The following is a 24,687-nucleotide window of genomic DNA, read 5'->3' as shown; positions in this document are numbered from 1 at the left end:
AGCCCAAACCAGAAGGACGCCCCTCACCGGCTGCCCTTCAGTGGGTGAGCGGCCAGGCAAATGCTGGCCACCTCCCTCGGTGTCCTCCTCAGCAACAGGCATGAACGCTGGGTCCCTGCCACACCCTGGGTGATCTCGGCAGCGTGATGGCGAGTGAAGAAGCTGGTTTCAAGGGGTGCGCACTGTATGATCTCTTCATCCTCAGGTGATAGGATTAGCGTGACGGAAACAGTGGCCCGGGGTGCAGGTGGGGGAGCCGCCGGCAGGCTGGTGTCTGGAATCGGCACATGGGCACGTTGGCACGTCACATGGGCGTGTCCACACGCATGCAAGGGGTTGTGGGTGAGCTGCCCGTGGTGCACACCTGAGGGAGTCGTGTGGCACCAGCTCGGTTTTGACAGTGCCCTTTGTTAGGTACAGTTTTCTCATTGGGAAGCTGGATTTGTATTAAAGATACACACGTAAGAAAAAAGAGGCTCGCAGAAAACTTTTGGTGTCGTAAACAATACTCAAACAAGTTTTGCCAACAAATTGGAAAGCTAAGGCAAAACAGATGTTTTTCTAAAATTGCAGTAATCCCAAACTGCCTTGACAGGTTCATATAAAATGCAGATCAGTGGTCGGGGTGGGGCCGGCGTGGGCCCTGGCATGAGACGGACTTCCTGCTCCCCACCCAGGCTGCACAGCCCAGGGCAGAGAAAGGACAACATAAATACACAGAAAACTGCCCCAGGGGACGCAGCTGGATTCTTGGAAGAGACGAGAGTGTTGGGAACCGTCCTGGCATCCTGGAGCGGCCTGAAGCAGCCCCTAACCAGAAGCAGAGCCGGCGCCACAGATAGGAGCCCCCAAGAACTAGGAGAGCTTGAAATTAAAAACATGAGTGAAAATCTCATAAAAACAGGAAGCTCAAAGACACAGGGACATTGCAGAAGCCAGAGAGGTGAAGAGAAGCCGTGACCTCCCGGGGCTGTGTGTGGCGTCTGCAGGGGCCGCCTGGATGACGAGTCCGCGTTGCGCAGCGTGTGGTCCTGCAGGAGGACTTGGCTGCCCACGCTTTCTTGCCACTAGGGGTGGCCAAAGGATTGAGCTCCAGAACAGAGGGGAGCAGGGCCTCTCCCTGCCGTCCCCTCCTCGTCCCTGCTGGCTGGAACCCGGGGTAGCCACCTTGGACCGTGAGGGGAGCCGCGTGCTGGGAACCGTGGAGCAACAAGACAGGAGGCAGGGACCCTCGTGGCTGTGGAGAGGGCAGCGGGGCCGCAGGCTGCCTGTCTCCAGGCTTCGGCGTGGGAGGAAACTGAACGCCTGCTTCGTGTGCCACTGTTAGTCAGGAATTCTGCCTCCTGGGGCAGAAACTTCCCGCATAGCTGGTTGGAGGTCGCCGCCGTCTGAGTGCCGTGGAGGGAGAGAATGTGATACCGTCAGTGCGGTCACAGGAGGAGCGGGAAGAATGTTGGGGCCTGGGAGGCGCCCCAGTGTTTGGGTTCAGAACTAGGATTTTACTGATACCACGGGTGGGGGATGTCACCCACCGGGACACAAGACTCAGCCCAGCCCCACCTGCCTGCTTTGGAATTTCCACGGGAGAAGGGTTTTCAGCCGAGCACTGCACATCTGATCAAACTGCTGAGCAAGAAAAAGGAAGCCCTGGAGCCTGGAGGCTGCGTCCGGTATGGGCTGCGGGGCCTGGAGCGGCAGGGCAGCTCCGGGAGGGCACAGGACGCAGTGGCCTGTGAGGACCTGCAGCCAGCTGGACAGTTGCACTCCTGCAAGACAAGCATCTCCAGGCCTTGGGGGTGGGGAGGCCACCAGAAAGCTCCGCCAGAGGTGCTGGGGCTGCGCAGGAAACGAAGTGATTAGAAATCCCGGAAAAACACACAAGCAGGCATTGTCATGGTGACTGGGAAAAACACACAAGCTGGCGTTGTCATGGTAATGGAGTGTAGGACAGGCCCGGAGCCCCTCGTCTCTTGCTGGCGGCTGGCACAGAGACGGGCTGCCGTGGGCTCTGACCACGGCACAGAGCTCTGACCGGGTCACAGTCGCTTCTAGGACCAAGAGGACAGAGACCCCATCGCCGTATGCAGGGGCCTGTTTCCAGGCAGACTGCCCAGTGCCCAGCTGAGCCTCAGGTGCAGTGCGACCCCCGCAGGGCATGTCCAGACCCCAGGACCCCCTCTCGGGTCTAGAAGATCCAGTTGGGCAGTGTTAGTACCACCAAGAGTGGTCAGGACAGAGGATCAGAGACGACCCCACCCGGCAGGACCCAAGGACTCAGGCAGTGGCTTTTCAGGTGTGTGGGCCGAGGACTGGGGAGTCGGTGAATTCTGGGGCTCCTGGGGTGGCCGTTCAGGAACTGCAGCAGCTCCCCCCACCACAGATGCTCGCTGCCTACTGAGGCAGCCACGTGTTTGAATGAAGAGCAATTAGAGGAACGCTTGCAAGAGAATGTGTTTATTACCTGAGGTTATGACAATACAGAACATACAATGTTTTCTGTGGAAAATGTGATACTACAGAGGAAAAGGTCACTTTGATTAAATGGCAATTAGAAGTAACAACATTGCAAGGTGGGGTGCAGCGGCTCACGCTTATAATCCCAGCACTTCTGGAGGCTGAGGCGGGTGGATCACTTGAGGTCAGGAGTTTGAGACCAGCCTGGGCAACATGGTGAAACCTCGTCTCTACTAAAAATATAGAAATTAGCCACACGTGGTGGTGCGCGCCTGTAGTCCAAGATACTCAGGAGGCTGAGGCAGGAGAATCTCTTGACCCTAAGAGGCGGAGGTTGCAGTGAGCCAAGATCGTGTCACCGCACTCCAGCCTGGGCGACAGAGCAAGACTCTGTCTCAAAAAGGAAAAAAAGAAAGAATGACATAGCAAAATAAATTTAAAAAATAAAAACGGGAGAGGTAGGGGTTGGGTATTTTCAATTTGTGTGCCAGCCTAAGGGTGAATGTCTGATACACTCAGAGCTGGTGCAGGGGCTGTGCCTGTCGTCCCAGCATATCCAGAGGCCAAGGCCAGAGGATCGCTTCAGCCTACGAGGTCAAGGCTGCAGTGAGTCATGATTACACCACTGCAGTCCAGCGAGGTCGTGTCTGTAAAATAAGTAAATGGAAAAGTTTATATATTCAAAGACTCCTCCCAATCAGTAGAAACAGAAAAATCCCGACAGAACATGGATGAGGGCGGTGGCGTTTGGTACAGACAGAGCGGTGTATGAGAACCGGGGTGCGCCTCCCGGGTTCTCATGGGTGCAGCAGGCACCGCCGGTAACCCCTGTCCTGGCCTGCGCTGAGCCCTGCACCAGCCGTGCTGAGGGAGCCTGGGCCTGGCCCTTCATGTGGAATAGAAACGGCCGTGCTGGTCTCGATGGTGCTTTGGCAGTTTCTCTGGAAATCTGAAACCTGCGGTCTTCAGCCCAGCCCCACCCTGGGCCTGCATGTGGCTGCGTGTTGTAGAGAAACATCTGCCCTGATGGTGACCTGATGTGAGCAGCAGTTTCACAGAGTAAGCCACCCCTGTGCACGAGGTCTGGAAAGGTAAGTGTGACGTCATCGAGTCCTGAGCACAGAAGAGAAGCAGGTGGCAGAACTGCATGGCAGGAGGTGGGTTTGGCAGGCCCCTTCCTGATCCCCAAGAGCCGGCTGCCACCGGGAGCGTCCTGGGGTCTGTTTCCAGCCCGGTGGCAGCCGAGCTTCCTGGGCACGTGGCTTTCCCCAGCTTGCTCTGAGCACTGGAGTTGAGGGCACTGAGCAGAGTGGGGCTGAGCCCCTGGCGGTGGAGGGGACACATCAGTGGGTGTTGGCTTGAGGTGGTTTCTGGGAGGCTGCTGGGTCCCGATCTAAAGGGACACACCTGGCTGCACCCACCTCCTGCAGACTTTCTCCATGGGAGACCAATGCAACAGGCGGGGTGGAGCAGCCACGTGGCAGCCACGAGGGGGAAAGGAAGGTAGACCCTGAGGCTGACGAGCCGCTGTGGCACCCTGGCCTGTGGACCTGTGGATGACGTGGCCGCCACGTGGTAAAGCGTACACGCTAGCAGCTCTGGCCCTGCAGCTGAGCACAGGCCAACCTGGTATGTGGTGGCGGTCGGGGCATGGGGTGCCCGAGCCGTGTTCAGATTCCTGTAGTGAGAAAGCTTTCACCTAATACTATGTTGTTAAACCTGTATTCAGTAGGGAAAAGGGCAAGGACCTGAAAAAAGTGTATTAAGAATCGTGCACAGGCAAGTGATGAAGGCCTCGTCGGGGAGGCAGCTTGCGCTTCACAGCTCAGCTGGGTGGGCACGCCCGGAGCACGAAGGAGGGCCCTTGGCCGGCGCACGTTTCGGCTTCTCAGAACTTACCTCGATGAGATAAATTTTCATCACGGAAGACCCGATGCGGGAAGCAACCTTAAGGCTGCGCAGATGAATGTTCATCATATTCACGTGAATCTGATCGCTGTCTCCTCCAAATGTGTGGGAGGTGACGTGCTGCAGTTCAGAATCGACTTTTCGAGGCCCGTGGCTAGTGCTCAGGGTGAAAGCAGGCTGTTGCCTGCGTACACACAAGCCTGTGTGGTGTGGGTCTGTCCAGCCTGTCCATGCCGAGCCTCTGCACACACACTGTGGGAGTGGCCCCTGCACATCCAGCTGCCCAGGCCGGCCCCCCGGGCTCACGTCTGGCACCAGGCCTGTCCCTGACCCCAGGGCCCATCTCCCACTGCGCCTCTGCCCACCGCTCGCATGCGCAGCCCCTCCTGCCCACAGTGTGCCGACGAAGCTTCATCTGCAGGTGACTCCCTCTTAGCTGCGGCTGCTTTGCCAGGCTGCCCAAGGCACCTCCTTGGTGTGTGGGCGCCCGTCTCCAGTCCACGCAGCGCAGGGGTCTTCCTGGCCGCACTGCTGGCCTCTGCCTGCCCGTGCTGTCCTTGTGGCCTCACCCCGTCAACACTACGTCTGGTCAAGTGTGGTACACCGGGGTCACCCCATCCACACTGCATCTGGTGCACCAGGGGTCACCCCGTCCACACTGCATCTGGTGCACCAGGGGTCACCCTGTCCACGCTGCGTCTGGTGCACCAGGGGTCTGCACGCATGCAGCCTCAAAGCCCTCCCAGGAGGCCTGGGGCAGCCATCAGCCCTGTCCATGAACTGATGAGTGCTACACACACCTGTTCCTCTGTGGTCCGGGTAGATGCCTCCCTGCCTCCTGCAGCCGAGGTGCTCCAACCTTCCCTTCTTCCTGGAGAATGCCCAGGCTAGCCCAGGGCTCCCCTCCCCTGCTGCCCAGCATCTGCTGTGGCCCTGGTCTGTGTGGTCCTCCATGGTCCTCTCCTCTAGGTCCCCTGCGATGGGCAGGAGGGAAGGGAGGCTGTGCCAGCCGCAAAGGGAATCGTCTGTTCTGGCTAAGCTGGAGGTCCGAGCACTGTAGGAGAAGGGGTTGCAGCTGGGTGGTGAGCGTCTTCCTGGGGGCTGCCCTCACCCTGCCCACGTATGCCTGCCCAACACCAGCTGCTCTGCCCAGGACCCAGGCAGGGTCAGCTCCCACAGGACGCCCTGCGGTCCAGCAACCCAGGCGCTGCCGCCCGGGATCCGCAGGCTCCGTGCTCGGCAGGAAGGGAGGGAAAGACGCCACCTAGGCCCCAGCGACCTCTGTGCTGAGCCTGTGCTGTTGATCTGTCAGCAGTACCTGGGGCCCCACTGGACAGGTGGTGGGTGGGAGTCATGTCCACATGGGAGGCTCACTGGTGTCTCCCGGGACTCGGACATCCCCACGTGGACGAGGCCTGTGCGTCCTGGTGTCCTCAGCCACGGCTGTTTGCACAGAGCGTCTCTGCACCCATGGGTGGGCGTTGTCATGCACGGGAGTGTGGGATGGACGTGTGCGGGTGGATGTGTTTGGGTGTGGGTGGACGCGCAGGTGGTGCACACACATCCCCACCCTGTGCCCAGTGCTGCACCTGGTTCTTTGGCCTAGGGCACTTCCTCCACCTGTGTGCCTCTGCACCCCACACTGCCCCTGCCCTCCCTGGGCTGGGGGTAACTGGGAGCCCTTGGCAGGATGGGGTTGGCTGTGACCACAGCGATGCCATGTACTGGCTGAGTGGAGGCACCAGGGTTGGGCTGCTGTGCTGTGTGCCAGGTCTGCGTTCATGGGAGCTGTTCCGGTCTGAGATTTGTCATGGAAACTGAAATTAAAAACGTGACTGTTGTGAACACTGCTCAGACCCAAGCCTCGCCAGCCAGGGGCAGCATTTCTGGGCAGGTTCTTGGGCGACACGGGGGCAGTGCATGCTCCTGTGGTTGTATCCTTATGGCTGGGTGGCGTCTGCCTGCCTCCGCCCACGTGCTTGTGTGCTGTGGGGACTTACCACTTTCTACCTGCATCCCCGGGCCTGCAGGTCTCAGGTTCCCTGGCCACCCCACCCAGCTGCACCTGCTCAGTGTCCTTCCTGGGTGTGGCCACACCCCCCCCTCCTGTGTCCTCGCCTGGCGGGACCCCATTTCTTCCACAAGACTGAGCAGAGTCTCAGGGTGGGGCGCATGCTCAAAAGGAAACATCTCAGCCACCACAGTGGGGAGTGGGCAACTCTGACCAGTGCCGGCCTGCAGCCTACATGTGGCTGAGGAGGCTGCGGTGGGAATTGCTGGGACTCAGGACGCCTGGGCAGAGGTTGAGGGGCCGTGCATGGCAGGGAAGCATTCATGTAGCCTCTCCCAGTGTCCGGGCTGGTGCTTGGGGAACAAGCCTGAGGGCCACAGGCTAATTTCCCAACCGGGCTCAGCCCCACCCCCGAAGGCCAAGCCCGAGGGTCTGCAGGTTCCAGGCTGAGCCTGTGTGCTTTCTCCTCGCTGCAGGTCCTGAACGAGGCTGTGGGGGCCCTGATGTACCACACCATCACGCTCACCAGGGAGGACCTGGAGAAGTTCAAAGCCCTCCGCATCATCGTCCGGATTGGCAGTGGTTTTGACAACATCGACATCAAGTCGGCCGGGGATTTAGGTAGGCCAGCTCCGAGTTCTCTCCTGTGCCCATTCATGCAAGCTCCGTCCCGTCTTGCTTCGTCCATGGAGGCTTCACAGCCACACTGAGGACCCCGTTGCACATCGCCTGGTGTGGCTGGCGGCGGTGTGTGGTCCCGTCTGGGGCCGGCATGAGGTTGCAGCCATTCTGTTCCTCACAGAGCCTCATCTCAGGGCACTTCCTCTCTTTTGGGCAGCAGGAAATCCAGCTGTGGCTTCACACAGGTCTGCATGCATGTCTGGCTGGTGCCCCTTGCTTGGGTACTGGGACCCTGTGGGTGAGGGCAGGGGCGTCAGTGTGTGGCTGTAATAGGGCGCATAGGTCTCTGTCCTGAGACACAGCGGGAACAGCAGCGTGTTGCAACCCAGTACATGTGCACTCAGCACACAGAACACGCACGTCTGCGCCTGTGCACTCAGCACATGGATCACGCACACTCAGCACACAGAACACACACGGAACATGCACATCTGCAGCCGTGCATGTGCACTCAGCACATGGAACACGCACACTCATCTGCACCCGTGCACGTGCAGTCAGCACACGGATCCTGCACACTCATGTGCACCCGTGCACATGCACTCAGCACACAGATCATGCACACTCACCTGCACCTGTGCACACGCATTCAGCACATGGAACACGCACACTCATCTGCACCCGCGCACGTGCAGTCAGCACACGGATCCTGCACACTCATGTGCACCCATGCATGTGCACTCAGCACACGGATCACGCACACTCATCTGCACCTGTGCACACGCACTCAGCACACGGATCGTGCACACGCACTCAGCACACAGATCATGCACACTCATCTGCACCTGTGCACACGCACTCAGCACACGGATCACGCACACTCATCTGCACCTGTGCACGTGCACTCAGCACACGGATCCTGCACACTCATCTGCACCTGTGCACGTGCACTCAGCACACGGATCACGCACACTCACCTGCACCTGTGCACACACACTCAGCACATGGATCACACATGCTCATCACACAGAACACATGCACCTCTGCTTGTGCACTCAGCATATGGAACACTCATAGAACATGCACGTCTGCACCCGTGCACCTACACACACACATGGAACATGCACATGTATCTGCATCCATGTACAGACACTCATTAGAACAAACTTGGGGCGGTGCTTGGCCGTCCTGCTTGGAGCGCACTTTCTGTTTTCTGCCAGGCTCGGTCTGTTTTTTCTCCTCCTCTCGATGCTGGTAACAGGCGAGGTTGTACCCTGCCCTTGCCCACAGTTGGCCAGCGCCTCACGGTTTTGCTTCCCTTTTCCTAGGATACAGCTTATGGCATTGCAAAGTTGGAACCGTCTGTGTTCCTGTGGGGGACGCAGGTGGTGTCGGAAGCCATGCCTCCATCTGGGGGTCTCCTGCGCTGGCTTCAGCTGCTTCCGCCGGCGCCCATGGGCCAAACCTGTGTGCCAGCCTCCTCCCGCCCTTGTCTCTGCGGTGGCGTCCCAGGAAGGGCCGGCCGCGGTGTCGGGTGCAGGCCTGGCTCTTTTTGAGGGGTCCCTGCTGTTTACCGTCTCTGTTACCCATGGAGTTTCCCAGGCCTGGGCTCTGTTCTTCAGCCAGGGATGGTCTGGGGCACCCCTGGGATCTGGCCCACCCTCAGGAGGTCTTTGTTCTAATCTCGTGTGGCGCCTGGCTTGGCTCTCCCTCAGTCTCCCTTGTTTAACATTTTTACGTCCATGTGAGTTGTGTCTAGGGGCTGTGCAGCCCCTGCCTGCGCCGCCCCACGTCAGGCCCTCTCCCGGCCCCCGGGACCCCTTGCGGAACCATGCCGTCCTGTCCAGCTTCCGGGCCTATGAATGCAGCCCTGTCCTGGCCTCCTGCCCCCTCCTCCTCCCCAGGGAGACGGATGGCCAGTCGGACACAGGAATGCAATCATCCGGATGGGGTGGGAAGTGCCGTGCAGGGGAGGCCCTAGCCAGGGACAGGCCAGGGATGAGGGTAAATAGGCTCAGGGAGGGGCACTGGCTGGGGAAGGGCCTGTCTCTGGGGACAAGGCCGGGAGCGGGGAGTAGGGGTCACACATGGGTGTGCCTGGCCACTCGAGATAAATGGGATGGACTTGCTTTCCAGGAATGGCTCCAGCTTCAGTGTTACCGACTGCAGGGGTGGGGCATGGAGGGTGGAAGGGGCTGCGGGGCCCGGCTGGGCCTGGGGGAGGCCTGAGGACATGTGCTGATGTCCACGTAGGGGTGTGCAGGTGGGGCCGGCACCCAGATTCTGACCTGGCCACAGCCTCCCAGCAGGGTACCCCCGAGAGGAATCGGGGTGGCGAGGTGACGCGGGGAGACATGTGCTTGTCTCTTCCTGGGCTGCCAGCGCTGAGTTGGGAGGGGTCAGGGCAGCGCCTCACGCCCCAGCCCTACCACACACCGTGCGTGTTGGTGCAGTTGCCGTGCGTGTGCTGCCACGTGAACCGAAAGTGGAGGTGGGGCTCCTGGAGTTGCTCTGTTGCGCCTGACCTGTGAGCAACGTGTTCATCTCGTGGCCTCCCGGGGTGGCCTTGGGGACACGGCCTTTGGCTTCTTCCTTGGGAAGCTTCAAACCCACTCCAGCCACGGTGACCCCGGTGTCCTCCCGGAGGCTGGGCCCGGCCCGGGGGTGACCGCCGTGTCCTTGTCCCCACAGGCATCGCCGTCTGCAACGTGCCTGCGGCATCTGTGGAGGAGACGGCCGACTCGACGCTGTGCCACATCCTGAACCTGTACCGGCGGGCCACCTGGCTGCACCAGGCGCTGCGGGAGGGCACACGAGTCCAGAGCGTCGAGCAGATCCGCGAGGTGGCGTCCGGCGCCGCCAGGATCCGCGGGGAGACCTTGGGCATCATCGGACTTGGTGCGTCGGCCACAGCTCCGCGCCTGTGCCCCTCCCTGTGTCTGGCGCTGCCGCTCTTCAGCTGTGCCCAGGAGGAGAGGCCTGGGGCGGGGTGGGGCTGCTGCAGGTGTCGGTCCCAACCCAGGACAGGACTGAGTGCGCACAGGCACCAGGGCCCGGGAATCCCAGGCATGTGCCCTACGTGCACGGACGTCACAGCACATGTGGGTCTCACACAGGCACACACAGATAACATACACGGATGCCACAGCACACACAGCCTCACACAGACATCACAGCACGCGTGGGTCTCATGGGCACACGCAGATAACACACACGGACGTCACAGCACTCACATGGGCTTCACGGGCACACAGATAACACACGGATGTCACAGTACACAGCCTCACACAGACATCAGAGCACACACATGGTCTCACACTGGCCTGCACGGAGGTCACAGCACACACAACACCACAGCACACATGGCCTCACACAGACATCATGGCACACACAGACATCGCACACGGATGTCACAGTACACATACTGGCCTGCACGGGTGTCACAGATGCCACAGCACACATGTGGGCCTCACACAGACATCATGGCACACACAGACATCACACACGGATGTCACAGTACCCATACTGGCCTGCACGGATGTCACAGATGCCACAGCACACATGTGGGCCTCACAGACATCACAGTATACATGACCTCACGGGCGCACACAGACATCACACATGGACATCACAGCACAGACGTGGACCTCACGGGCACACACAGATAACACAGATGTCACAGCACACAGCCTCACACAGATATCACAACACACACATGGGCCTCACACTGGCCTGCATGGACGTCACAGCACACAGGGCCTGCACAGATGTCACACACAACACCACAGCACACATACGGGTCTCCCACAAGACATCGTGGCACACACAGACATCACACACGGATGTCACAGCACACACAGCCTCACACGGGCCTGCACGGATGTCACACGCCACAGCACACATGTGGGCCTCACAGACATCACACACGGACATCACAGCACACACAGGGGCCTCATGGGCACACAGATAACACAGATGTCACAGCACACACAGCCTCACACAGCACACATGGGCCTCACACAGGCCTGCACAGACATCACACGGACATCACAGCACACACGTGGACCCCACACAGACATCACACATGGACATCACAGCACACACATGGGCCGCACGGGGACATACAGATGTCACAGCACACACACACGGGTATCACATGGCACACATGGGCACCACACATGGATATCACACCATACACATGACCTCACATGGACACACAGTGATGTCAGTCATGGGCACGTACGCAGATAGATACGGGCATACGTGTGGGCACGCACATCAACCACAGTCTAGCACCTGCTCGCCCCTTGAGTCCCCTGGAGCTGGCTGTGTAGATCCTGCTGGGGCCGGGGTTCGGGCAGCCGTGGGCTTCCTCTGCAGTCACCAGCAGCTGCCCCTGGCGCTGGCCCTATCCCCGGGGAGTGGTTTGCCTTTCAGCGACCCCTCGCTCTTCATTTGCTCACTCGCTTTGCAGCTGCCTATCCTGGGCCCAGCACTGTCCTGGGTCCGGCATGCAGCAGTGAACAGGCCCCACACAGCCAGGCCCAGGTTGAGCTCAGAGCGGCAAGCGTGTGCATGTTTGTGCACGTGTGTGTGTGCGTGTGTGAGATCCTGGGAGTAGAGCCATGTCTTAAGGGAAAGTAGAGCTGGGAGAGGCCAGGTGAGGAGCCCCGTGAGGGAGTGGGGAGCATCTGGGCGGGGCCCAGGTGTGGGGTGGGAAGGTGCTCCCTGAGAGGGTGGGCGGGGGTGGTGTACCTTTTCTGAAGACCCCCTGGACACCTCGGCCCAGGTGCCTGTCTCCCCAGATCGCGGGTTCCTCAGGAGGCCCCGTGGGGATGCAAGGGCCTTGCCATGCCAGGGACTCCCCTTGACCGGCCGGCCCCCCGCTTCCCAAACATCCAGGCAGCCCACTCCTGCTGACCGCTGTCCTTGTCCCGCCAGCGTTTGGGGAATCGGACGTTTCGGGTGGTCTTGGTGAGGCGGCCACACCTAGGTTAGTGGGAGAGGTTGGTTCACGGATGTGCATGGAACACGTGCCTGTCTCTTCCTGGACACGTCTCTCATGGTCTTGCTGGTGCCCCCACCAGGACCCCAGGGCTGGCTGGAGCCTGTGAGGATCCCAGAGCCCTGAGGTGCCTGTTCCTCATACCTCTGCCCGTCTGAGGCCTGGGCGGCCCCTCCTATCTCAGGGCCATGGCCTGCATGTGTGGTTTGTTGAAGGAGGGGAGGAGGGAGGGTGGGCAGGAAGCCCAGGTGGGGGCAGAGGTCGGGAGGGGCCGGGGACTCGGGGCTCTGTGGACCTTCAGCTCCGTGGGCTGCCTGCTGGCCTTGTCCAGGGGCGGTGCCTCCGCTGTCTCCAGAGCAAGCCCACAGGACGGGAGGCGCCTCGTGTGCCTTGCCTGCAGGGCACCGCCTGTCCTGCAGCCACAGGTCTGACACCTCACCTGAGGTGTACGAGGGACTGTGGGATGTGGGGGGGTATGGGCTGTGTCTGTGTGGCCAGGGATGTCTGTAGTTCCCCTGGTAAGAGTAGGTAGGTGTGTTGCCTCCAGAGTCATGTGTTCTGTCTCTCCTGGGGTCGGGGTCTGTGGTCCCGGCCCTGAAGGCCCCGGGCCCTTCCCATGGCCACTCTATGAGGCCTGAGGGCGGCGCCTTCCCAGGCTGATTGTGGAGCTGGGCCCAACCAGCCCCTCCCAGGGCCCCATGCTGAGTGGGGGTTGGAGCACCCAGGTCGGGATGCCCTCAAGAGGGTAGGGCTGTGGCCACCTCCTTCATTAAGGACCCCACCTGCCAGGGCCCCCGCCCAGGCCTGGCCTGAGGAGTGTGGGTGGGGACTGCAGGGGTGGGGACTCCGGCGTCCTGGGGAGTGCAGGGTGGACCTGGCAGGTTGTGGGGGTTTACCGTGGGCGTTGTGCCCTGCACTGGCCCAGGTCGTCCTGTGGGCTCTCGGGCACCCCCCGTGCACTGGCCCAGGTCGTCCTGTGGGCTCTCGGGCAGCCCCCGTGCACTGGCCCAGGTCGTCCTGTGGGCTCTCGGGCAGCCCCCGTGCACTGGCCCAGGTCGTCCTGTGGGCTCTCGGGCAGGCCCCCCTGGAGCTGCTGGGGTGCAGCTGCTTCCCTCCCTCTCGGCGCGGGCCCCTCTGTCTGTGGTGATCTCGTGATGACCCAGGCCAGGTCAGCGCTCCCTCGGCCTCGGGAGCTGAGGAGAGCAGTTCTGTCCTTAGGGACACGAGCCCCCTGACGCTGCAGCCTCTACCTTGTGGACGGGACCCCTACCCCACCCCGGCTGCCCACCTGGCACCGTTGACTGCAGAACACCTGCGTCCTGTCCCCGCCCCGCCCCTCGCCCTTGTCCCTGAGCCCCATCCCCACCCTCTGTGGAAGAGCCTCGTGCTCCAGGCGGGGCCGGTGCTGGGCACCAGCCACTCAGGCTCTCCCAGGGTGTGCATGTCCCCATCTGCCTTCTGCTGTGCAGACCCTGTGTCTGGGTTGTTCTTAGCGTGGAGTCCACGTGTGTGGTGGCTACAGGAATGTGGAAGCCCTGGGCAGCGTGTGGCTCACGGCGTTGGTGCCACTCGGTGCAGACGAGAGGGCGGCCGCTTCCTCTGCTCTACGAGGCTCTGGTGCCCGTGACTTACGTCTCCTTCTTGTTTTTTTCTTTCCTCCCTCCTTCCCTTCCTTCCTTCCTTCTGAAAAATGCACTGTCTTAGGTGCACACAGGAAAACATTGTACACATTCATACCCAAGAACCCACCAGCACGTCGACAGAGCAGGCTCCTGCACACAGACAGCTCCCTCAGGCCCTCTTCTCCCGTGGCGGCCCCGCGACGACCCTGCGAGGACCCGGGTCCCACTTCCTAGAGCAGAGGGCCTTCCCCAGCCGTGCTGAGGTGGGATCACGGGCACGCAGCCTTCTGGGTCCGCCTCCTGCCAGTCGGGGTGATGCCTCTGGGTCTCACCTGTGTTTTCACACAACCCAGCAGTTTCTGGTAACGGTTCCCTCACGTGAACACAGCACGATTTGCTTCTCCAGACTCTTGGTGATGCATTTTCTAAGTTTTTGGCTAATATTACAAACAAAACTTGTGTGAACACATTTCTGCCCGTCTTTTTTGTGCACATAGACTCATGTCTCTTGGGTTTGTACCTAGGAGTGGAATTTCTGAGTCCCAGAGCAGGACATTGTTTCGCCTGGAAGGAGTCGCTGTTCTTCAGGCAGGGGCGCGGCATCATGCTCTGGCAGCTGCGTATCCTTGCCAGCACTCTGTAATTCTAGCCCTTCCAGCAGGTATTTTGTGATATTTTAATTTTAACCTACAGTTTCCTGATAACTGAGGAGGCTGAGCACCTCTTTGTGCCCTTGGCCACTCGGAGCGCCTCCGGCCGTCTTTTTCATGTTGGTTACGAAGCCCTCACGTGGTCTGCGTCAGGTTCTTGTCAGATCGACACGCACTGTGGATATTTTCATAATTTCAAAATTTTTGTTTTTTCTTGTTTACGAATATCTCAGGCCGTGGCTTGACTTTTCACTTTCTTGACATCTGTCTGTGACGAGAACACGTTTTCAGTTTTTATGAAGCCCAGCGTATCACCCGTTTTTTAGGTGAATACCTTTTGTGTCCTGAGGAATCTGTTTACCCCAGGGTCATCCAGGTTCTCTGTGTTTTCTTCTGGAAGCTTCTACCTCTAGGTCCAGGGTCTCCTGGGCTGCCACTCACACGTGGTGTGAGGCTGGGGTGGTGGCCCACCCTTTCCCGGGATGGCAGGTCGCTGCGGCGCGATGCGCCGAGGAGCCCTCCTTCCGGTTGGCTTGGCTCCTCTGTGTAAAGGCAGTTGGCCACGTGCGAGTGGATCCGTCTGGACTCTGTTCCGTGGACCTGTTTTTCTTCCCTTTCTCCCGTGTGGCGCTGTCTGCACGGCTGTGAGCCTTGAGGTCCTCCACCGTGTTCTTGACGAGGGTCTTGGCTGTTTTAGGTCCTGCTGTGCATTTCCATTTCCATTCTGGAATCAGCTCATCGATTTTCATTTTGTTGAGTGCTTAAAATCAGTTTTGGGAATGCTGACTTCCTAATAATATTGAACCTTCGGGACATAAATATGATCTCTCCATGTATTTTAACTTTTCTTAACGGTATTTCGTCGTTATCAGTAGAAGGTTTCCACGTAGTTCATTAAGTTTATTGTGAGGCGTTTGGCATTTGTAATGCTGTTACAAATGTTTAATTCCTTTTTTCTATTTTTCTTTTTTTTTTTTGGAGACAGTCTCGCTCTGTCGCCCAGGCTGGAGTACAGTGGCGTGATTTCAGCACACTGCAATCTCTGCCCTTTTTTTTTTTTTTTTTTTTTTTTTGAGACAGAGTCTCACTCTGTTGCCAGGCTGGAGTACAGTGGCATGATCTCGGCTCACTTCAACCTCCACTTCCTGGGTTCAAGCAATTCTCCTGCCTCAGCCTCCTGAGTAGCTGGGATTACAGGCACATGCCACCACACCTGGCTAATTTTTGTATTTTTAGTAGAGACAAGTTTTTGCCATGTTGGCCGGGCTCGAACTCCTGACTTCAAGTGATCCACCCATCTTGGCCTCCCGAAGTGTTGGGATTACAGGCATGAGCCACTGTGCCCGGCCTAATTGTTTCTTGACGGTTGGTTATTAGTAGGTAGAAATACACTTGAGTTTTGTAAACCAACGTCATATCCCACAGCGTTCTAAATTCTCCATGTTAGGCCGGGTGCAGTGGCTTGTGCCTGTTATCCTAGTGCGTTATGAGGCCGAGGCCGGAGGATCACCAGGAGTTAGAAACCAGCCTGGATGGCGTAATGAGACCTGCCTCTGCCAAAAACAGATTCTCTTGAATTTTCTCTTGCACAGTCATCTGCAGATAAACACAGATTTACATTTTCCTTTCTGATCTCTCTACCTTTTATTTCTTTAATTTCTTTATTTTTGCCTTTTTGCATTAGCTACAATCATCAGCAGCAGTGAGTGTGGGTGTTACCGTGTTGACGCGGGAGAAAAAGTTTCTGACATTTCACCATTAAGCAGGACGTTTCCTGTTGGTCTTTTTGTGGTCTAATTAATTGGTCTGATGTTGAGGCAGCCATCCCAGCTCTTCTGATCAGTGTTTGTGTGGTATGTCTTTTTTCATCCTTTTAATTTCAGCTTCTCTCTGTTCTTACATTCATTCATTCAGAGACAAGGTCTTGCTCTGTCACTCGGGCTGGAGTGTGGTGGTGCGGTCACGGCTCACTGCAGCCTTGAGCACTGGGGCTCAAGAGATCCTCTTGCCTTAGCCTCTGAAGTAGCTAGGACTATAGGTGCGTGCCACTGCAATTTTTTAAAATTAATTGTTATTATTATTATTATTATTATTTTTTGGTAGAGACAAAGGCTTGCTGTGTTGCCCAGGATGGTCTTGAACTCCTGGCCTCAAGGGGTCACCTTGCCTTGGCCTCCCAAAGTGCTGGGATTACGGGTGTGAGCCACGGCGCCCGACTTCTGTCTTTTATGTTTCAAGTGTGTCTGTTATTAATAGTATAGAGTTAGTTCCTCTTTCTTTCTTCAGTCTGACAGTCTTTGCCTCTTGAGTGTTCAGTTCATTTATTTTTAGTGTAATTGCTGATGATTTGGATTTCGGTGTCATCTGGCTACGTGTTTTCTGTTCATCCTTGTTTTTCCTTTCTGGCCTTCTTTTATATTAATCAGGTGTTAAAGGATTCCTTGCATCTGTTGTTGCTTTTTAACCTATACTCTGCGTAGTGATCGTGTTTAGTTTTACTTCAGAGATTAGGATACGCCTTCATAACTCACTGCCACCCAGCATAACCTGTGAAGACTCGTCCAGGGCGGCCAGAGGCCCGCGGTGGCTCCTGTCACCCTCGGGCCGATTTTCCACGTCTATTATGCAGAAAACCGTACAAGAAGCTATTAGTCATGAGTCTGTCAAGGAATTTTTCAGTAATTTTTCTTTTGAATATCAACCGACACATCCACCCTTTCTGCCTTGTTTATCCTGCTCCCGATTCTGGCTGTCCTCCAGCGTCACGTTCCTGTAGCCTAAAGACTGTCTTAGAAATGTGGCTCACCAGTGACTGATTCCTTTTGCTTTTCTTTGTCTGAAAATGTGTTGCCTTTTTTTTTTTTTTTGTGGAAGATAGTCTCGCTCTGTCGCCCAGGCTGGAGTGCAGTGGCACGATCTCAGCTCACTGCAGTCTCCGCTTCCCAGGTTCACGCCATTCTCCTGCCTCAGCCTCCCGAGTAGCTGGGACTATAGGCGCCCGCCACCACGTCCGGCTAATTTTTGTATTTTTAGTAGAGATGGGGTTTCACCATGTTGGCCAGGCTGGTCTCGAACTCCTGACCTTGTGATCCGCCCACCTCAGCCTCCCAGAGTGCTGGGATTACAGGCGTCAGCCACCAAGGCCTGTTCTTTAAAATTTATTTTTTAAATTCTTTTCTCTCTGCTTCTGTTTGGATGCATCTGCTGACTTTGAGCCCCTCCCTTCAAGCTCCTGATCCTTTTCTTGCAGTTAGCTTTGTCCAGGGAGTTCCGTTTCAGAGGGATGTTTTCGTTCTGGAATTTCTATGTGGTTCTTTATAGAGTTACCATTCATCTTCCAGAAGCCTCCATTTTTCTGCTGTTTACATCCACACTTGTTGTCATCTCTGAGCATGTTTATAGTAGTTATTAAGAGCTTTTGCTGGCTGATTCCAGCCTCGGTCATCTGTGGGTCTGTCCGCTTCTAGAGTTTTGTTCTAATTAGAAGCTACATCTTCCTGTCTCTTCACCTGCACCATCATAATTTCTTATCATGAGCCAGACATCATGTGGAAGAGAATGGCAGAGACAAAAGTGAAGAATTGTCTCGCCCTGAACAGCCTCTGCTCTCCCGTGTCAGGCGTGGCCGGCGCCGGTCCGTGGCTTTAGCTGGTTTTCGCCACCGGCAGCCTGACTTCCAGGGCTTTGTGTTGTGCGCAGTGGGAAACAGCGTGTCGTCCGCCTTCTGCGCTGTGGGAGACGCCTTTCTCTGTGTCTGCCTGTGTTCTCTTCCTCCCCATTTGGTGGGATCCCTGGCAGGGGGTGTTGACAGACGGGGGCTGTTCTGCACCTGGGGAGCTGCCCGGGTATTCCGGCCATGGCTGCAACCCTCAGAACTGCTGCTCCCACCTCCGCCTGCCGAGCCCTCCTCCCTCCTGCAGCAGCCTCGTCCCTGGGGATGGAAGGAGCCACCATGTTTCTTCTCGTAGAACAGGCGCCTCCCTTTCTAGGATGTAGTGCGTTTAGACGGTCCTCAGCTCTTCTGACGGGCCTCCCAGCCTCCCCCAGGCCTGTTCCCAGAGTGACTGGGGGTCCCCTGGGCGTTTGGGCCACGTCTGGCCACCCTGTGTGCCTGGCGGTCTGGTCTCCTTGGCCCTCAGGCCGCCGCGGGCCCCTCGCACGTGTTGTTCCAGCTCTCTGGCTCCCTTCCTGTCCCCTTATGTCTCCAGCAAGCTTGGTCTTCTCAGGGAGGCCTGCCCTGGCTGCCGCCTTTGAAACTGCGCCCACTTCCTAGCCGCCCCGGCGCTCAACCTGCTTCCTTCCTGTGTAGCGGTTCCCTCTGAGGCAGTGCAGGAGACACCACGTTCGCGGGCTTGGGGTCCTGTGTCCTTTGCAGCCATGTCTGGGCTTCTGGGCTTCTGGGGTCCTGTGTCCTTTGCAGCCATGTCTGGGCTTCTGGGCTTCTGGGGTCCTGTGTCCTTTGCAGCCATGCTGTTGGCTCACAGTGGGCACGAGCACCCTGCAGACCCTTCCCCGAGGAGGAGCCGGCCCCAGCCAGACACGGTGGCTCAAGCTCAACAGGTCCTGTGCCAGCCTCGGACTGCTGGGGTTGGGGCAGGCACGTCTGCCTGGGATGGCTTTCTCTGCCGCTCCACTCGAAGGGGACAGGACGTGAGCCCAGCGGGGCCTCCCTGGTTTGGAAGGTTCCCTCCTGCCCGCTTTGCCGTCTCCACGTAGTGGTGGCTGGAATTGAGATGCCGGAGACATTGATGGGTGGATCGAAAGGCCAGCGGAGGGGCCTGGGCACGTAGGGCATGTGTTGGGTGGGTGGAGACCCACTGACCAGTCCGTTTGACACCGAGTGCTTCATGTCACGTCCTGTGGACAGGCTGCAGGGGAGTGGTGTGGCTGGCAGCTGGTGTGGGCCGAGGGGCTAGTGTACCGTTTCCACCCCTGTGCATCGCCTCCGCCTTGGCAGTGGGTGCGTTGGAGCGGGCGTGGAGCGCTCATGTGGAGCGAGCGTGGGCACCTTGGCTTGACCACAGCTGGTGTCATCCTTGGCAGATGGTCAAACTGAGGCACAGAGGCCACTCCGACCCTGGTGTTCAGGTCCGGCCTCCCGGCCACGGGTGAGCAAGGGTCTCACACTGTGTCTTGACGCCACCAGGTCGCGTGGGGCAGGCGGTGGCGCTGCGGGCCAAGGCCTTCGGCTTCAACGTGCTCTTCTACGACCCTTACTTGTCGGACGGTGTGGAGCGGGCGCTGGGGCTGCAGCGTGTCAGCACCCTGCAGGACCTGCTCTTCCACAGCGACTGCGTGACCCTGCACTGCGGCCTCAACGAGCACAACCACCACCTTATCAACGACTTCACCGTCAAGCAGGTGCGTGGAGCCGGGGACACAGGACTCTCCTTCTGCGGGGCAGGTACAGGTGGGGGTGTCAGGCAGGTCCCTCCCAGCAGCCATCTGCACCTGGGCAAGACCCTGCCTTCAGCGAGCCACATGGCGGCGGCTGCCAGCCCTGCTGGGGGAATCCCTGTCTGCCCAGACAGCGTTTTCTGTGTTCTGAGTTCTACTCAGGACATCTAAAATACTCTCTGGACAAGACAGAACCTCATACCTTTGAACACCAAATTCCCCTGAAGCCCTTGCTGCTGTCACAGTGGGGACGGATGCAGCTACCTGGGGGCGTTGGGTCGGCCCTTGTGACTTCCGTGCTGCCAGGTTCAGGTTTCACATCTGCAGCTGGAACGGGCTATGCTCAGGTCGGCCTCTAACATCTGCAGCTGGAAAGGGCTGTGCTCAGCTCGGCCTCTAACATCTGCAGCTGGAAAGGGCTGTGCTCAGCTCGGCCTCTGACATCTGCAGCTGGAACGGGCTGTGCTCAGGTCGGCCTCTGACATCTGCAGCTGGAACGGGCTGTGCTCAGGTCGGCCTCTGACATCTGCAGCTGGAACGGGCTGTGCTCAGGTCGGCCTCTGACATCTGCAGCTGGAACGGGCTGTGCTCAGGTCGGCCTCTGACATCTGCAGCTGGAACGGGCTGTGCTCAGGTCGGCCTCTGACATCTGCAGCTGGAACGGGCTGTGCTCAGGTCGGCCTTTGACATCTGCAGCTGGAACAGGCTGTGCTCAGGTCGGCCTCTGCCTCAGCACAGCTCGCAGCGCAGCCTCAGCCCTGCGTTCCCCTTGAGTGGGTGGAGCTGGGGATGGCTGCCTCCCGCTGGCTCCAGACCCTTCAGGGAGTCATCGTGTGTGCACAGTGATGTGTGTGTATGTGGGCAAGTGTGCGTGGGTGCATGTGTCTGCATGTTTGTATGAGCTTGTATGTATGTGCATGTGTGTACACACGTGTCAGAGGCCACCCGCCTACTCTAGCTGCCCCAGCAGCCTGTAGCCACAAGGAGGATGAGGCCAGGTTCCCGCTGCCCCTTCCTTTGTTCACAGAGTCAGTGGGTTTGGAGCCTTCTAGGGGACAGGGTGTGGCATGTGGATGCTGGTCAGAGCCCTGCCGTCCCTGAGGACCTTGGGTGTGAGGCTTTAATGGGCAGCAGTGCACCAAAGAAAAGCCACCGTGACCTGCCCAGCTGTCAGCCAAGCACCGTGGCTGGGTGGACTTCTTGGAATGAAATGGGAGGGCTGCAGGAAAGCCCTGGCCACGAAGCCGAGGGAGAGCCACCCCCAGGGCCTTTTGCAAAAGTGCATGAAAAGCGAGCCTGTTCCGAAGATGGAGGCTCTGCTGCAGGCCCCGCTGGGGTTGGAGTCAAAGACCACGCCTCAGAACAGACGGCCCTGGGCTTTGCCGTCCCAGGGAGTCCCACCTCGTTGGCTGAGGCCCTGCTTGGGGGAGGCTGGGCTGGAGGGGACCCAGGAAAGGGGTACCACAGGGGGACCAAGCCAGGAGCCCCCGCCCAGTCCTCAGCTCAGGGCTTGGGCAGGAGGGTGGAGCTCTCTAGGAGCTGTGGGGCCGTGCAGGTCTATACAGGGCCGATCCTCAGCCAGCCTGTCAGGGCCGCGGTGCAGCACGCCCGAAGCCTTCAGTCCTAGCGCCATGGTGAGCCCAGGGTGGGGCTGGGAAGGGGCTAGGGAGCTGGGCCTTCCCAACGGCGTGCGTGACCACCTTGCTTCCCTGGCTGCCCGCCCTGCGCGGATCCCTGACTGGGCCTGGCCTGTCCTTATGTCTTCTAGATGAGACAAGGGGCCTTCCTGGTGAACACAGCCCGGGGCGGTCTGGTGGACGAGAAGGCACTGGCCCAGGCCCTGAAGGAGGGCCGGATCCGCGGCGCGGCCCTGGATGTGCACGAGTCGGAACCCTTCAGGTGCCCCCACGGCCAGTGCCGCCCCCCTGCTCTTCCCTGTCCACCATCCTGCCGGCCTTGACCTCCAGACGGCGCCTCTGCCAGGCCGGACACTTGCCTGTACTCAGGCCTCTCGCTGGCCAGCAGTGGGGGAGTTTGCCGCCTGCTGCGGGGTGAGGATGGAGCCACGGGCTCTAGGCCTGCCTCGCCTCGGTCCTATGAGGGGCTGCTCATCCTCCTCAGCCCTTCTTTGGGCAGGGCTCCTGACCAGCCAGGAGAGAGTGAGGCCCCAGTGTCCGTGAGTGGTCCCCATGGGCCCTGGCCATGGAGTCATGGCGTCCCGTCCAGACCTACAGCCCCTACAGCGCCTTGGGACCCCAGGCAGCCCTGGGTTGGATGTTCAGCCACAGGAGGAGACACCCCCACAGGGGCAGTATCAGCCTGCAGCTCCTGGGGCTACAGACCCTTCGGCTGGAAGGGGCCAGGCAGCATGTCCCCCCATCAGGGCTCCTCCCACGAGGGACTCGGAGATTAAATCCCTTGAGCTCCCACACCCGCCGCTGTCAGGAGCCCCTGGTGTGTCTGATGGTCCCGGGGCTGTGCTCTTGAGCTCAGCCAGCCTGCCGAGCAGAGCGGGGCCGTGGGGTCTGTGGTTCCCAGGCAGGGCCCCCCACAGGGGGTTCCAGTGCCCAGCCACCTCCCCCCCGTACCCAGCCACAGCACTCAGGCTGCACTGACCATGCCTGTGCTGTTCCCAGCTTTAGCCAGGGCCCCCTGAAGGATGCACCCAACCTCATCTGCACCCCCCATGCTGCATGGTACAGCGAGCAGGCATCCATCGAGATGCGAGAGGAGGCGGCACGGGAGATCCGCAGAGCCATCACAGGTGGGCGTGGGGGCCGCTCGGTCAGGCCTGGGGGTCCCTTCCTGCCAGCCCCAGATGCTCATGGGCTCGCATCCGCCCGGCAGCCAGGCCCATGTTCTGCCAGCTCAGGGCCCGTGGTGCTCTCACTGCACCCCCAGCAGGGACCTCTAAGGCCAAAGTCAAGTTGAGCCCTGGCGTCGTGTCTTACACACAGGACCTGCTGGGAAGTTGCTGGGCTGAGCAGACAGGTCCCTCAGCAAGCTGGGCACGTGCTCTGGGCTGGGGGTCCCCACGCTGCAAGGGTGCCAGTGCCCAGAGAGACAGGACCCTGCTGTGCCTTGGGAGCCCCGGGGCTGAGAGGGAGGAGCACACTGCCAAGAATCCTGCTGCCCATGTCTTCAACCCAGTGGGCCACGCTCCTGGGGCCCCCTCAGAGCCACAGCTGTTCCTTCCTCCTGCATCTCCCAGGCCGGATCCCAGACAGCCTGAAGAACTGTGTCAACAAGGACCATCTGACAGCCGCCACCCACTGGGCCAGCATGGACCCCGCCGTCGTGCACCCTGAGCTCAATGGGGCTGCATATAGGTGAGCAGGCCTGCTGGCCCAGAACAGCCTCCAGGAGGGCCCCAGGCTTCCCCTGGATCCCAGCACAGCCCCTGGTGGGAGGGGCGGTGTCTCCACTGACTGACCTGGAGGATCTGGTTAGAATTGGTAAGGCCAACCTCACCTGAAAGGCCCATGAGAACCAGGGCCTCTTGGAAGGAGCCTGGGCTGGGGTGGCCTTCAGGGCTCAGTGGGCACAGGAGTGCTGTGAGCACGGGGCCTGTGGGAGGAGGGGGCTTTGGGTGAGGCGAAGACCTCATGTTCAAGTCACCTGGAGACACCAGGGCTCCCCCCCGCCGCCCTGAGAAGTAGCTGCCATAGGCAGGAACATCCGTGTAAAGGCCGGGATCCTTACCCTGACTGCTGGTCCTCCTGGAGAGGCCCCCTCGGTGCTGCCGATGCTATGACGGCAGGTGGGGCCCGGCCAGGCCGCCTACAGGTGGGCGTCACGGATGGACCCTCTCCCAGCAGGTACCCTCCGGGCGTGGTGGGCGTGGCCCCCACTGGCATCCCAGCTGCTGTGGAAGGTATCGTCCCCAGTGCCATGTCCCTGTCCCACGGCCTGCCCCCTGTGGCCCACCCGCCCCACGCCCCTTCTCCTGGCCAAACCGTCAAGCCCGAGGCGGATAGAGACCACGCCAGTGACCAGTTGTAGCCCAGGAGGAGCTCTCCAGCCTCGGCGCCTGGGCGGAGGGCCCGGAAACCCTCAGACCAGAGTGTGTGGAGGAGGCACCTGTGTGGCGGCCCTGGCACTGCAGAGACTGGTCCGGGCTGTCAGGAGGCGGGAGGGGGCAGCGCTGGGCCTCGTGTCGCTTGTCGTCCGTCCTGTGGGCGCTCTGCCCTGTGTCCTTCGCGTTCCTCGTTAAGCAGAAGAAGTCAGTAGTTATTCTCCCATGAACGTTCTTGTCTGTGTACAGTTTTTAGAACATTACAAAGGATCTGTTTGCTTAGCTGTCAACAAAAAGAAAACCTGAAGGAGCATTCGGAAGTCAATTTGAGGTTTTGTTTTTTTTTTGTTTTGTTTTTGTATGTTGGAACGTGCCCCAGAATGAGGCAGTTGGCAAACTTCTCAGGACAATGAATCCTTCCCGTTTTTCTTTTTATGCCACACAGTGCATTGTTTTTTCTACCTGCTTGTCTTATTTTTAGAATAATTTAGAAAAACAAAACAAAGGCTGTTTTTCCTAATTTTGGCATGAACCCCCCCTTGTTCCAAATGAAGACGGCATCACGAAGCAGCTCCAAAAGGAAAAGCTTGGGCGGTGCCCAGCGTGCCCGCTGCCCATCGACGTCTGTCCTGGGGACGTGGAGGGTGGCAGCGTCCCCGCCTGCACCAGTGCCGTCCTGCTGATGTGGTAGGCTAGCAATATTTTGGTTAAAATCATGTTTGTGACTGTAACCATTTGTATGAATTATTTTAAAGAAATAAAAATCCTGGAAAGAGCCAGCGTGCCCAGCATCTATTCTGGTGACTTTCTCTCATGAGGACACAGGTGAGCCTCAGTCCTGGCTCTGGTGACCTCCATGGCTCAGCTCAGCCTCTCTGAAGTGGCCGGCCTAAGAGAGACCCAGGGACAGTGCAGTGGCAGGTTGGGCAGTGGTCTCTGTGTGTACCGGGCCTGTCCCTCGGCCCACTGGGTCTGTGGGACGCTGTAGGGTCCTGGCTTGGAGG

At 59.0% G+C, this 24,687-nt stretch overlaps 1 protein-coding gene across 8 annotated transcripts in view; it reads left to right on the top strand.

The window, feature by feature from the left end:
* Nucleotides 1–24,458, top strand: part of CTBP1 (C-terminal binding protein 1) — a 37,614-nt gene extending 13,156 nt beyond the window's left edge. For 4 of the 8 annotated variants that reach the window (XM_063705160.1, XM_031010003.3, XM_055384309.2 and 1 more), the window contains 7 exons: nt 6,850–6,994; nt 9,686–9,892; nt 19,418–19,632; nt 21,437–21,567; nt 22,305–22,432; nt 22,880–22,997; nt 23,487–24,458. In XM_063705160.1, the coding sequence (XP_063561230.1) occupies nt 6,850–6,994; nt 9,686–9,892; nt 19,418–19,632; nt 21,437–21,567; nt 22,305–22,432; nt 22,880–22,997; nt 23,487–23,670 (1,128 nt within the window). In that variant the 3' untranslated portion in view covers nt 23,671–24,458. Of the gene's footprint in view, nt 1–6,849; nt 6,995–9,685; nt 9,893–19,417; nt 19,633–21,436; nt 21,568–22,304; nt 22,433–22,879; nt 22,998–23,483 lie in introns of all 8 variants that reach the window. The other 4 variants (XM_063705159.1, XM_031010002.3, XM_031010005.3 and 1 more) reach the window with 1 other exon arrangement.
* The last annotated feature ends 229 nt before the right edge of the window (nt 24,459–24,687 follow it).

The sequence above is a fragment of the Gorilla gorilla genome, chromosome 3 (genome assembly GCF_029281585.2).
Source record: "Gorilla gorilla gorilla isolate KB3781 chromosome 3, NHGRI_mGorGor1-v2.1_pri, whole genome shotgun sequence".
NCBI lineage: Eukaryota > Metazoa > Chordata > Mammalia > Primates > Hominidae > Gorilla > Gorilla gorilla.
The sequence above is the reverse complement of the archived record's forward strand: the minus strand, read 5'-3'. Positions and strand labels throughout refer to the sequence as shown.